This window comes from Sceloporus occidentalis, unplaced genomic scaffold (assembly GCF_023333645.1).
Source record: "Sceloporus occidentalis isolate IW3139 unplaced genomic scaffold, rSceOcc1.0.p SCAF_2, whole genome shotgun sequence".
NCBI classification, from domain to species: Eukaryota; Metazoa; Chordata; class Lepidosauria; order Squamata; family Phrynosomatidae; genus Sceloporus; species Sceloporus occidentalis.
In genome coordinates, this window is record NW_028316982.1 from 118,776,709 (window position 1) to 118,791,967 (window position 15,259).

General features: G+C 39.6%; 1 protein-coding gene across 6 annotated transcripts in view; it reads left to right on the top strand.

Moving 5' to 3' along the window:
- Positions 1-15,259, top strand: part of LOC149318931 (disks large homolog 5-like) — a 149,478-nt gene that overhangs the window by 54,419 nt on the left and 79,800 nt on the right. For 5 of the 6 annotated variants that reach the window (XM_089510704.1, XM_089510706.1, XM_089510705.1 and 2 more), the window contains exons 2-3: positions 5,653-5,721; positions 13,387-13,555. In XM_089510704.1, the coding sequence (XP_089366830.1) occupies positions 5,653-5,721; positions 13,387-13,555 (238 nt within the window). Of the gene's footprint in view, positions 1-5,652; positions 5,722-9,875; positions 9,897-13,386; positions 13,556-15,259 lie in introns of those variants that run through there. The other variant, XM_089510709.1, reaches the window with a different exon arrangement.

Here is a 15,259-nt window from a genome sequence, read left to right on the forward strand (position 1 = left end):
CTCTTGCTGTAGAAATCAATGTAAAATTGTACATAATGGCCACGTATACATTTTCTCCATAGGGCACTACTAGCCCTTACTGATGTACCAGATTACATAACATCTGCTGGCTGTATGTAAATACTGATGAGGCAGCCATCCTTTTGTAGCCTTGGGGAATGCTCTCTTTCCCAGAACCATGGTCAGTTTTTAAACTGACAGTGGTTGCTATGTGACCACTGTCACCTAACAAAGCAGTGATGCGGGATGTTGTACAGTTACAGCTGGGTTGCCTCTGATAAATCCTGTTTATTCAGAAGATATCGAGTACATTCATCTTATGAACTGGGAAGACAACATTCCTTATTTGTGAAAGGAGATGTGATGGGCAAGCCTTGTGTTTTTCTCAACTTTACCAGAAAAGAATCATTCCTCCTTTAACCTCTAATTCCACCTCTCTTATCCTTACTCCAATGTATTGTGAGACTCCTTTCTTCTTCTCCATTTATTTCTTTGGCTTTCAGTATGTAACCTTTGAACCAAGCTGCCAAAATGAATTATGCCCCCCCCCCCACCACCACAATATGTGGTGAATAATGCTATTTAGTGTGGTTTCTGGAAGGTTCTGTTTCCCCAGATCTTAAAGAGAGATGATAGAGCTTCATCAGTCACTTGTCTTTGTAAGTAAACTCAATTTTGAATTATTTATTTTTTTGGCTGTGTTTTGTCAGGTGTCTCTATGTGAAATGCTTTAGAAACCTTTAGAGGGGATATTTTTTCATAAGATAACAAAATGTGCATACTTACCTTGCAAAAATAGAAAAAAACTGTACACATGAAATTTATCAGGAACTGGATAAGAGTTGCCTTCAGTGGTATTTCTTTTAATCTTGATATTTTCAAAAAAGGGGATATATTGCTCTTAAACATTGCCCTGCAGGGCATACTTTAATTAGGAGTCTGCTGAAAATTTTTACATATGCTTTGATATACTTTTGGTAAACATCCAGTTCCACACATCCCATGCAAATGCATATAAATAACATATATGGTAATTTCACAAGAAACTTCTGTTCTTAAAAGTTATGTTTGGTGAATTTTGCTCTACCTGTGCCATGTCTTATATGTTTTCAATGTAGTCTTACATGTTTTAGATGTATGTATAGGTGTAACCATTACAGTAATTTTCCATGTTAGATGTGTAACTGGCATTGGACAGGCAGGACAGGAGTGTTGTTCTGGGCTTGAAGCCACCTTGACCCACAAAGTGGTGGCAGGCCACACTTAGGGAAGCCATTTATACTTCTTGCCCCAAAAGATGTAATTTTCTGGAAATTTTGCATCCTTGTAAGGGGAAGGGGTACATGTTTTCTTGATTTTTTTTTCCAGCAGGGAAAAGAATATATTTGGTAAAACTGAAAAAATGCAGTATTAACACCCCTTAAGATTGAAAGTCACTTTGCCATGTTATGTCTATAAAATGCATTATGTGTAACTTGGCACAGTACAACTAGTATTGTATTTGACATATTAAAAGTATAAGTCCTTTTCCAAAAAGTAATTAAAAATTGAATTTACTTTCTTTCTTTTTTTCTTTTTAGTCACAAATGAAGTGCATGGTTCTGTACTGAAGGGAACCCCTAAATTAGTTAGAAACTTCTTTGGTTTTTCCAGATTATAAGGAGGTGACAAAAAGCCAAACCAAAATAATAAAACAGAAGAAACCATCAACATTAGTAAAACTAAGAAAATAGTTTTGTCTCCACTAGTCTTCCATAGTGTCAAGCAGACAGAAAGCACTAATTCCCATAATAAACTGAGAAAAGAATTGCAGTGATGTGAGATACTATACATTGTCTTACATTAAAAAAAACCTTCAAGTTGCATAGGTTTTAGAAATAATTGGGGATGGTTTAAATATATGAATAGCTAGTCTTAAATATTTTATTCATTCTAAAAGAGAATATTCCATAAACAATTTTCAAAAGGCTTTAAAAAAATAGAAAGAAAGAACCCACCCACCTCCAGTTTTATTTTCTGGGCCTTCATATCTCTGCTTCTCCTGGTCAGGAAGCTATGGTCCTGCTCCAGTTCTTCCTTACCTATATATTCCCCATTCGCTGAATTCCTGGTTCCCACAGATTTGGCGTTTGTACATTCTACATGCATATGTGTGATCATTTTTCAAGTGCAACTTGCACTTTTTGGTACCATTGAAGACTTGCCATCCAAACAGAGTCTGAATATCCTCAGACCGTCGACCCAGTGTCTGTTTATAGGTGTATAATGTGGTCTGGCCCAAATCCAGTTGTGTCTTCATTTATTAATACATGGAGTATTATTAACTGGTAGTGATGTGCCTGACAGTGGCTGGAGCCCAAATGAAGCAGCTGGCTGGATGCATTGCTTCTCTCAGCTACACTGTTGAGTGGTGGACTATGTCCCCCTTTGGTGATGTGCAGTTATGTCACAACCTTTAGCAGATTGCTTCTTTCTCCTCATTGTGTATATTTGATATGCAGAAATACCCAACATCTCCAGTACTTTCTGTCATTAAAAGGCAACTGAAGCTCCCATTTTTTCAGAGCAGTAGGAACACAAAACAGCAATTGTTTGTTAGAATTATTCCTGAAGGTACGGAGCAGTAAAACATTAATGTGAAACTAGCACATATGTCAGACTGCATTTGCACTTGTGAATGAACATCTGTATTGCACAAAATTTGCCTTGATAGTCACAGCTCTTTCAGAGAGAGGGGAAAAAAGTGAGGGAATTTAGCACTTGGGACTGCAATGAATTTTACTGGTTCTGACAAATCTGGCAACACATGTAAAGAAAGAGGACACAGTGTGGCATATCCATGTGCAGGTTCAGCTGCCTGGGCAGTTTTTCTGGTGATGAGAAAAGGGAATGAGATGTTAAATGACATATTAAATGAAATTTTCTTTGCTTCCCAAAAGCAGATGGAAGCCCAGCCACTTTCACTTCAGTTTGATATACTGGCAAATGGATAAGTAAGCATTTATTATACTGCCCTCTTATCCTTTGTCAAGAGGGGTGAGGGGAGCATTTCCTATTGAGAAATTTGAGGGTTTATGGGGGTAGGGTGCAGGAAAACCCCACCAGAGCTGAATTTGAGAATGGACATTCCCAGTAGCCAGTTAGGAAACCTTGTTTACTGGTGCTATTCTTCACAAGCCACAATGAAAAATACATAGAAACATAGTGATATCTTTTCGAACACTCTCAGAAATAATAGATAGTAAAGCAAACTATGACATGTTGCATATAACTCAGTTACTTATTGTTGAAGTCACCATAACTAACGCAACTGAATAAGAATCTACCTATACATTAGAGGAACAAATATGTCTCAAGTATAAAAATCCAGTATGAATGAAATTTGTTCTTTTTCTGTCTGTTTTTTGTACAAAACCTACAAAATTGGAATTTAATTATCATTGATTCACAAGTTCTCCTTAATGAATTGTGAAATTGTTGGTCAGGACTTTGAGCACGTATGTTACCACTAGCGTAAGACATGCATCATAAAAGAGTTGGAGAAACTGAGAGATTTATAGTAGTGGTTCTTGATACAATCTTCAAAATTAGCTCTGTTAAGATCTTTATTATATGGAGGGGGCAAGAGTTAATGCTTTCCAAACTTTTTGATCTGCAGATGCAAGAAAGCTTATTACATCAGAATATGTATGAAAATAAGCAACATTTTACGTTTAGGTTTCTTTCAGCAACTTCATGAAAGTTGGTTGTTGGGGGTGTGCTATAGTTGTCATTGTGTTACATTAGGGATTGTCGTTTTAGAATCAGTTGTCATTTGCTGAAGAGAAATGGTTAAAGATAGACCTGTTGGCTATTTGACTAGGGGATTATTTCAATTATACTGGAGTTTACAAGGAGGGAGGAAGCTAAGGTTCAGTAAAACCTATCAGTTTGTTGATAAGATTGGCTGGGTAGGGAAAAAAAGCATCGGCTAACAAGCCAGTGTGGTACAGTGGTTTAAGTGTTGGATTAGGACACTGGGAGACCAAGGTTCGAATCCCTGTTCACCAATGGAATCCCACAGGGTGAACTTGGACAAATCACGCACTCTCGGCTACAGAGGAATACAAAAGCAAAATCCTCTCTGAACAAATCTTACCAAGAAAACCCTGTCATAGGAGGTTTGCCTTAGTGTCTCTGTAAGTCAGAAACGTGAAGGCACACAACAACGACAACAGCGAAGAAATAAAATTGAAATAACTTCTGCTTCCTGTTGCTTAGGTCCTTTCTTTTTACCTTCTTAGGATCAACCTGACTAAGCCTCATTCAGTGTTTTTTTGTTGCATGCCTTCAAGTTGTTTCCAACTTAGGGTGTTCCTAAATGAAAGTTTTCATGGGGTTTTCGTGGCAAAATTTGTTCAGAGTGAATTTGTCTTTGCCTTTTTCTCAGACTGAGAGAGAGTGATGTGCCCAACTGGGTTTCCATGGCCAAGTGAGAATTCAAATCCTGGTCTCCAGAGTCATAGTCCAATGCTAAAATCACTACACTTTGCATAATTCTTGCTTGTTGGCATGTGGGAAGGTTACAGTCATTGCCTCGTTTGGTGTTTCTGTTAAAGAATTGGTCAGACGTTGGAGTGATGGATAAATATTTGGCCCTGTCTTTGTGCTAGATATTTAATGTGATCAGTGCTGTTGAGACCTTTTGCTGTACGTCAGATTGAGTTTAATGTGACAGAAGGAGAGAAGACCTTTCATTTGATTGCTTTCAGATTTGTGTGTTAATCTCTTCCCTTATGTTTCCAAACCTTCATCCCCCTGCTGCCAATTGATCTCCCATAAGCATTCCCCCCCTTTTCATTTTGTGGCACCAGCTGCTTGTGCTGAAATCTGCCAACATTGAACTGCCTGCTGCCTGTGGCTGTGATTTGGCAGCTTTAATGAGAAAAGAAAAACATTTTTAACGGTTGGTATTACGCTTCCAGTCTGTGGGTCATTTCAGGCAGCAGTCTGAACTGTGATTAAGGGGGCTACTCCCTCTCTGCCCTTGGACAGTGCAAAGGCATTTGTCTTGAGATGATGGAAAGGAGACCATGGAGCTAGGCCCCTAACCAGTTTACAGTCTGCATGTCAGCATGAATAGAAAGCAATAGGAACAGTCACAGTAACCTAATGAGAAAAAATGGGAGCTACAGACAGGGAAATGACACTCCAGAGCAGTGCTTTGTCTTGGAGGAAGGAATGGGGGAAAATTGCCTCCTGGGGAAATTGTCCTCTTTTTGAAATTCCTTTGAAGTCCATATGATTTCATTTTGCCTTATGGACAAGTGCAGCATAATCTGGATTGAAAAGTAAAAATGCATTCATGGGTTCCCTTTTCCAGTGTGCTGTGAGAAGAGTTAGGATAGATTACTTGGGCATGAAAAAGGACAAAAGGATGGATGTGTACTGGGTTCCGCTAAATTTAAATGTGCTGAAGAGGCATGTAAAAGCCTAAGTCTTGTTTCTGTTAAGTTTCCCTGCCTGGACAATATTGCTATTTGCCATAGGCAACTAAGTAACTGGCTGTTTACAAGCAGAGAATTTGGGGCGATGAGGGAAGAGTTTCTGTTGCATCTTGCATATTAATGATGATTAGAGATTAAACAAGTCATTTTTATCTCCTTTTTGCAGGGTCTACCTACAGTGTACTGTCCATAATGCCATCAGATTCTGAAAGCAGCAGTTCTCTTAGCAGTACTGGTAAGAAATGCCTTGGGTTTGTGGGTATTGGTTGTCTGAGTTACAATAATTCAACATTAACATAATATTTTTATTCATACTATATGCAAATACAAATGTCCAGAATTCTCTGTTGATGTACAGTGGGCCATTGTTATCCTCTGGGGTTTGGTTTCAGGACCCCCTGTGGATAACAAAATCCATGGATGCTCAAGTCCCATTAAATACAATGGAAAAGTAAAATGAAATGGAAAATCAAGGAATAATTTTTTGAACATTTTCAAGCTGTGGATGCTTGAATCCATGGATAAAAAAAAATCTGTGGATAAGGAGAGCTGGCTGTACTTATTTTTGTGTAGCTAGGGATGGCCCATGTGTTTTGTAACTGTGCTAGTCATCTGATAATTCCAGACAGGTCATATATTGTGAAGAATGTCTTTGGCCACCTGTTTTTAGTCAAAGTTGACTGTCCAAGCCATTGGAACAAGATAGGGCTAACAAATGGGAGCATGGGGGAGGAGTGATTGAGAAAGCATGAAGCTATCATGAGACCATTGGAGCAGGTGGAGCGGTTCAAATAAAGCTTTCTCTGAGCCTCGTTCATCTCCATGCTTTCCTGTCTGTTTGAGTCATGGCAGAGGTCAGCTTCTCTGAGCCTCTTATTTTTCTCTACAGTAACTATTTGAGAATGAAAGTAGGCTATAAAGCAACAGCAGTCCAATTTCCCCTCTCCTGGTCTTAATTTTGGAAGCAGGTGGGGGGGAACAGTCCTCCACTGTCTGTGATGTGACTTTTAGTAGGTGGAAGGGAGGGGACTATTAATCAGGACTTTTTAGCTACTCAGGGAGGGGAGGTGGCATCAGTTGGACTATGAGGGAGCTGGGGATGTTTAGCCTGGAGAAGAGAAGGCGAAGATTATTATTATTATTATTATTATTATTATTATTATTAACCTTTATGAAGCGCTGTAAATTTACACAGCGCTGTACATGCAATCTCTTTAGTTAGACGGTTCCCTGCCCTCGGGCTTACAATCTAAAAAGACATGACACAGAAGGAGAAGGGAGTGGTGGAGGGAATGAGTAAGAGGTCCAACAGTTCCTCTCTACCTCCGAGGCCTGGACCAAGGTAGATGGACTGGAGGTAGATGGACTGAAGGGGTGTCATATTGAGGAGGGAGCAAGCTTGTTTTCTGCTCCTCCAGAGAATAGGACCCAGAACAATGGGTGCAAGCTACAGGAAAAGAGATTCCAACTCAACATTAGGAAGAACTTTCTGACAGTAAGAGCTGTTCGACAGTGGAACACACTCCCTTGGAGAGTGGTGGAGTCTCCCTCCTTGGAGGTCTTTAAACAGAGGCTGGATAGCTATCTGTCAGGTAGACTTTGATTGAGAGTTCCTGCATGGCAGGGGGTTGGACTGGATGGCCATGTGGTTTCTTCCAACTCTATGATTCTATGATTTGTTGGACATGAAGACTTTGAGGGAAGTGGGCGTTGTGGCCTGAGAACTCTCAGATAGCAGTGGCTTCCCCTAGTTTGTTGCATTTTTATACCTCCTTATATTCAGGCTTTTGGTTGGGAGACTGAGGTGAAGACTATTTTTCTGCAGTGACAAGTGCTCTTTACCCTGCAAAATATGTGAACAAGTATTCATAGAACCTTAGACCATGTACTGTACTCCTCTCCTGACATATGACAGACAGTTCCTTCCCTCCATTTCTGAATTTAGATGAACCATAATTTGCTTGCTTGGACAAGAAACTGATTTTTTTCAATCTGGGATAAGAAGGAAAAAATCAGCTGTGAATGATGAAAGAGAGGCGGAGTAAGAGAGAGCATGAGGTCAAGATTCCCTGAATGTTTATTCATATACCTTCTTTAGTGTTATGTTTGACCCGTCTCAGTCATGTGTCTATTCTTCAGTCTGGGACACAGGCAGAACTTTGGCATTTCGCACACTAGTTTGAAATTGTGTTTTGAGGAACCATGGGATTCCTCAAACAGAAGATAAGAGCAGCCTAGTGTCCTTGAAAGCTTTCAGTCTTTCCCAGAAATATGATCATGCCTCAGAATCCTGTTTTTTGAGCTTATATGTTCTCATGCTTATTAATAACAGACTTTAGTGTTGCTGGAAGTGGAGTTCCCAGTTTAATTTCAGTATCTTGATAGCAAAAGGTAGGGGAAGCTCCCTGGAATTTGGAGACACAACAGGTCTTGTGACCCTGGTTTGGAAGTGTCTGTCAGACTTCTGAATGTTGTTCCTTCCACAAGATGGGGCTGTTTTACCCAAAACTGCAGCTGCTATTTCTCATAACTTCAGTTCAAGCTGGCAGATTCAGGAGCATTTTTTATTAAAAAAACTGGCTTCTCCAGACATTCCAGCTGCCATTCTCTTCTAGAAATATTTGCCTTTGTCGCACAAGGCACTAAAGAACTGTTGACAGGCAGAGGTCATTAGCTTTCCCCCAGAACTGGGGCCCACCCACAGTGTGACACATAGGCTTGTTACAGACTGCCAAAATAAAGCTGCTTTGGGTCTCTTTGGAGGTATGCTATTTAAATGATGCATGGGTCCTAAGAGTCCGGAAGTCGCACCAAAGCCACACTCCATTCCTAAGCACTGGAGTGCAGCTTTGGTGCAGCTTCCGGATTCTTAGGATGCATGCATCATTTAAACAGCATACCTCCAAAGAGACCCGAAGCAGCTTTATTTTGGCAGTCTGTAACAGGCCATAGTCAGTAACCAGCCCCAGCATCCACATGTACAGTGGAGACATAGCGCTGATATCCCAGCTATACATGTGAATGCTGAGGATTTGTAGAAGAGAAGCTAAAAGGGAAATCTGAGGTAGGACTATAGAGCCCTGGTCCCTGGTTGCATTTTAATTTACTAGTAAGTAGTTCCAGTAATAAAAAGGGAGTCAGTGCGGTGTAGTGGTTTCAGTGATGGGCTTAAACTCCGTGAGACACAGTTTTGAACTTTCACTCACCCATGGAAACTAACTCGATGACTTTGGATAAATCACACTCTCTTACCTTAGAGGAAGGAAATGATAAATCACTGAATAAAATTTGCTGGGAAAATCCTAGAATTGGATTGACCTTAGTCAACTTGGAAGAAGATAACAAAATTTCAGTAATGCCCAAACGGGGCTATTATTGATTACCAAAATCAACAGTGGCCACATTGCCCTTACCTCTCCATCATTTCTTTCATTTTCCATTATTGTCCACATATGGCAATGATAGGAAGGACATCTTTGTCTGGTGATACCCTCCCCTGACTGAGAAGGAATCAGTCCCCAAGAATAATATGCAAGTTACTTCTGTGTAAAAGATATGCAGCTATTTTTTTACCACACTTGGGCTATGAAATATATCTATTATATTATATCTAGTCTGCTTGTTAGACTAGAGGACTGGTAGCCTAAAAATCTCTTTCTAAACTTCAAGTTCATCACCTTCTGTATTACATATACACGAGCCACATTGGTTCTTTAACTTGGGCGCGTTACAGACTGCCCAAAACGGGTGGTCTGCCACTGTCACCATTTGCAGCGTGGAGGAGCCCCAGTGTACAAACCGTGCGGCTTCTTCGCGCTGCAAAAAGAAGCCCCAAAATGGCACTTCTCTTTGCGGCACGGTTATGATGCCGCGAGGAAGTGACGCCCTTTCTCAACCCTAATACGCCCTTTCCTAACCCTAGCACGCCCCTTCAGCATGTCTGTAACGCGCCTTAGTCAAGCCAAGTTAACATTTATTGTACTAGCCAAAGGCCATGACAAAACGAGCTTATCAAAAGCATAAAACAATTAAAACAAAAGGCACAGAATACAAAGGACAAAAACGTCCCAACGTTTAGTGTGCAGTTAAAATAGTTAGCTGATAAAAAGGACAAAAGGAAAAAGGGACATCTTTCCTGGATATTAATAAACTTATACAATATCATCATAACATCTGATTAATACTTTGCATCTACATGGCAATTTATGGCAATTTTATTTAACTCTCTCTTTGTAATCTTTTTTGCAGCTTTGGCTTCTGCATTACATATACAAGAGCCACATTGGTATTTAAGTTACAGGATGCAAGGACTTTCACAATCATCATTACAGTAGCGTGTCAGACTAAACTCATCTACAGCTCAACTTGTTATTTGCCTTGAAGTTGTTTCTGACTAATGGCAATCTTAAGGTGAATTTATTATGGGGTTTTCTTGGCAAGATCCATTCAGAGGAGGTTTGCCATTGTCTTCCCCGAGGCTGAGAGCATGTGACATGCCCAAGGTCACCCAGTGGATTTCCATAGCCAAGCTGAGATATGAACCCTGGTCTCTAGAGTCATAGCCCAGCACTCAAACCACTATGCCATTCTGGCTTTCTCAAGAATCATACTGTTTTCTTTCCATTCCTCACAGCATAGTTTATTTTCTTTAAAATGTCCAGCCTTTCTCCATAACACTCTGCAGTGCATTGTTTCATATAACCTATGATTACTTTTACTTCCTGCCAGTGAGAAATAGGTTCACCATTCTGATAATCTCTAATTTACCAGGCACAGTACCAATTTTCTCTATTCAATACCTGTCTCAGCTATAATAGCTCTCCGATGTTTTATTTTTGGGAAGAGATTTTCTAGATCCTTCCTTTTAATGCCAGTAGAATCTGTAATTTTTAAAAAGCAGTAGTTTTTAATGTTTCTGCCCTGCCACACACATACCTGGATATCTCTGCACATGGGGGAAGAAAGTGAGAAATATATTTTGTTTGCAAACTTACACACATAAACACTTAAAAACTAATACAATACTGACAGTTCACAAATGGCAATTATCTAGGTCCATCTTGAATTGTTGACCACAGTTGGATGTTGCACCAAAACTTAGGCCTGTTACAGACTTCCAAAATAAAGCTGCTTGGGGTCTCTTTGGAGGTATGCTATTTAAATGATGCATGGGTCCTAAGAGTCCGGAGGTCGTGCCAAAGCCACACTCCATTCCTAAGCACTGGAGTGCAGCTTTGGTTCAGCTTCCGGATTCTTTGGATGCATGCATCATTTAAACAGCATACCTCCAAAGAGACCCGAAGCAGCTTTATTTTGGCAGTCTGTAACAGGCCATAGTTTAGTATAACCATAACAAGCCTTGTTAAGCTTTAGCTGCCTGTACACCTCTTTTCTTCTGCCCTTGAAGCACAGTTGTGAGGCTTTCAGAAGCTTTGACCACAACCAGATGTGCTGTCTGTATCGACACACTGTGGTAAAGGCCAATTGTGGGTTGTTTCAAACAAACCAGCTTGAAAACATGAGTTATTAACTAAGGACTGCTGTTTCTAGAAAACACAACAAGCCATGCTTTAGGAAAGACGTAAACAAACAAAACAAAGCAAAAAACAAACAAACAAAAAAACAAAAACAAAACAAACAGAAGCCAAAAATCCCACATGCCTCCCCAGGTTTGCAGTGCTTATTTGTTGAAAACTTTTATTCTCTAACAACACTTTAAAGTTCAAGATGGCATATAGCTGTAATGGATAAAAAGCCCCTCTGGCCATGCTGCCATCTGATTCCCAAAAATAATGCAAGCTAGGCTGAGCCATTTAATCCCTTAAACTGCACATCTGTCCCTACAGCTCAAGAGGTGCCCTCTTGGCAGAGCCTGGACAAGTTACATTTTTGGAGTAGATCCTCTCCTTAGCCAGCTTGCCCAAGGGCCACGCTGACTAGAGGATTCTGGATATTTTAGTCCAAAATGCCTGGTTATAGATATCTCACCATTTCATAATGCATTGGGCCTCCCCAGCAGCATCAAATCTATCTTTCCTAGTTACAACTTCATCCTGTTATTTATCACTCGCTCAATTACTGCAATGACTCTTGCTTTCCTATTCCCAAAGTTCATGTTTTAGAACTGAGTTTTGAGTGTGTGGTACATTGTGTCCAAAATTACGTTCACAATATATGTCTTTTTTAGTACACTCCAGTGGCTAAAACAGAAACTAGATACCTGGAGGCAAGCCAGAAAGGTGGCCCACATAATGATTGGTTCTCAGGGCTAAGTGTGGAAACAAAAAGTGAGCTGTGAAGCACTTATTTAAGCTGACAAATAAGCTGCACTTGGCGGCAGTTGTAATAAATATGTTATGACAAATCCAGTTTGTCTGAAAGGAAGCGTGTTACAAAAGTGGGGGATAATTTAGAAAACAGAGCTCTGGTCTCCAGGCCTGAGCGTGTTGGAAGGAACTTTATTGGCTAGAATGAAGAATGGAAATGTTGTGGCATGAAGCAGTCAGTCAGGTGGAAAAAAGAAGATGGAGCTTGAAGCCCAGGTCACTTCCTTAACATTGAAGTGAACTGTCAGATTAAATAAAAAGCCCTTTAGCATTCTGCTAGAAATGTCCTCAGTAAGGAAGGGATGAGCTTTGCAAATCCCCCCTCTTCCCCCAAAAGGCTCGAGGGCTATTTGAAGCATATGCCAAGTTATACTTGATAATGTTAGGAAACCTTTTGTGGTGTTGGGAAAATATAGGTGTCTTATTAAATTGAGCAAAGAGAAGCTGGAGGGTTGGCTTTGGGGTGGGGTTCATGAATAGGAGAGTTGTAGAACTCATTTCAGAATTTCCTGCCACATAAAAGACAGAAATTGAATCCCATTGGCTCCAGAGGTCCACACACACACCCCACTTAAACTGTTACTATTTTGATTTCAGACTGCTTCACAATGTTTAAGCTATCTGTGTTTACTCGTATAAATAAAATCTGTGAGAGTTCATGTTGCAGGGGAGAGAATCCAACAGTTAAGCACCTAAATATCTGTTTCATGTTTAAAAAAAAAAAACATGCATGCATAAAAACCGAAAAAGTGAATGTAAGAAAGGAATAGCACATAAAAATAAAAATGTGACTGTAGAAAACAAGTGTTCACAAATATCGTGTGTCATATGGCAACAGTTGTCAGAAGGCCACAGTTGGCTGTGACTCCCTCTTGAATGTACCACTCTGGTAAATTAGCTTTGCTGCTACATAATGTGCTAGCCTAATCTTAAACATAAAATTTGTAGTAAGGGAAAAATAACCGGAGCTTCTAAAAATTAACGTTGTTGGACTACAACTACAAGAATCTCCTAGGTGGCATGACCACTGATCATGCAGGCTTAAGGCTCTGGAAGTAGTTGTTTGAAAATTTACATTTTCTAGGCCTTCATGTTCCTGTCCCATGTTGAGTCAAAACAAACTCTTTTGTTTTGTGCTTTTCTGGATTGCACTGCCAATCTATGATCCAAGGGGCTCCAGTAGTGGTCCACTTATCCTATCCTTGCAGACATTGTCCCTGCTGGTGGTATTTAATAGATCAATAGAAAACACTGAGTGTCCAGACTATTTTGTACATCCATATAAGCTAAAGGCTTGCCTTGTTGTTCAAAAATTGTAATTCCCAAGATATTGTGAGTTTTGACATCAAATTCTGGTTTTGTCAAGGGAGTGTGGGTGAGCATGTTGGTAAGCATCTCAAACATGTTTACTAAGGAAAGTCTACATATATCGGTCTACTTACGAGATGTAGAATGTATAATTCCTTTTCTCAGAAACATGCTCAAATGGTATGATCTTCACATTGCCACCTTTGTTGATGAAGGTATTGTGTTTTCCAAGCCTTTGAACTTCATTTTTGTTTAACTGTCAACAGGTACAACAGGTAAACCATCATCACCACCACCCACAGTTGTGGATGTAAGGCAGATGAATGAGAAACTGGAGACCATTTTGTTTCAGCTCCGTCAAGTTACCCGTGAGCGGGATGAATTGCGGAAGCGTCTTGCACTCTCTTCTCCTGGGTCCACCTTTGATGACTGCAGGTGAAAGAGCACAAATCTATGTCATAGTCTGTTTCCTTATGTAATACAAGTTTGCTTGAGCCCAGGTTTTCATGTAACTTTATCCCTTTTCAAGACTACAGTTACTTAATTTCTCAAACATATCAGTTTGCTTTTTATATGATAGACACATAGATATCTCTTTTGTGTGTTTGTGTATTTTTGCACATAGTATGAATATCAGCATATTGGAAAGGTAAAGGAAGAATTATTTCTGGAGACCCCCCCCCCCAGGCAAAGAACAACAACAACGTACTATCAGTGGTGGTGCTGTAAAACCAATTAATTAAGTTGGTGTTGTGGATAAAGTGTTGGATTTGATCCAAGGAATCCTAAGTTCAAATTCCCATTCAACCATGAAACTCACAGGGGTGATTTAGGGCAATCACTCTGTCCCTCACTTAACACACACAGTTCTTTTTCCAGATAAAATGAGGAGTTCTAATATATAAAAGTCAGGTCCAATTAAAAGAGAGGCAAGATGCAAATAAAATAAACATAAATAACTACATATCACAGAAGCTTCAGCTTGCTCCTTTGACTGGTGAATTGGTGTAGGTAGGCTGCTGCAACATTAGAAGCTGAAAAAATTGAGTGCTGATTCCTTGGTTATGGCCACTTAGGACAAACCTGAGTTGCCAGTGAAACTGGAAAGGGGCAGAGCTAAAATAAATAAATAAATAAATAAATAAATAAATAAATAAATAAATAAATAATATGCTTTATTTTTATACCGCTTTTCCGACGTGATCAAAGCGGTCCACAGAATCTACTTTATAAATAAATATAAAAATTATAAAATTATAAAATAAATACTTACCTTAGATAATTTTTAGTGTGTTTCACATGTTGTCACCAGACAATAATGTTTGGAGACAGTTGCTTCTTTACATGTCTTATAATTTGGTTTCTGTGTACCTTTCTTGATAATGATAGCCTAGATGTTCCCAAATAATCAATTAAATAATTATTGCAATATAGTGGCTTTGTCTTCTGCATCTTTCTGGTTATTGGCATGAACTGTTTTTGTTTGCTGCTATAAGAAAAAAAGGTCCCATGCCCAGTTCTTCAGTTTTGCCTAGTAATTAGTGAAACGTGCCTTGTGTTATGGAGTGGGACATATGGTATTTTGTAAGCATACAGTTGGCATATATTGAGGTTCCTTCAAAGAGACCTATATATCTCTGTACCCTGGAACCTTTGAAAGTCACCCAGGAGTTCTAATCTTAACTGAACATCTTAAGTCACCAGTGTTAGTTAGTGAAAGTTAAAATATCCCAGTTGATAGTTTATCTGCCTTCGGCTTTTGAATGTGGAAAAGTAGAGCTTTCCAGTAGTTTGGTTAAGAAGTCTCAAGACAGAGCTATGGTACTCAGAACTCCTTAGGCTGAACCTTGTCAGCTATGCTTTAAACAAACAATTTGATGTATTAATATACAAAACTTAATATTGCAACAAGAAATTTTGTTCTCATTTAGAAAGTTGCTCTGACCTCTAAAATAAGATGAAAGGCTCATGTAGTCCAGCATTCTGTCTACAGAGCATCCAACCAGTTGTGTGTGGGAAGCCCACAACAGGACATGAATGCGGCAACACTCTCTCACTCATACTCCCCAGCAGCTGATTCACAGAGGCTCATTGCTCTGAAACTGAAAGAATACATAGAAGACATGACTAATAGCCACT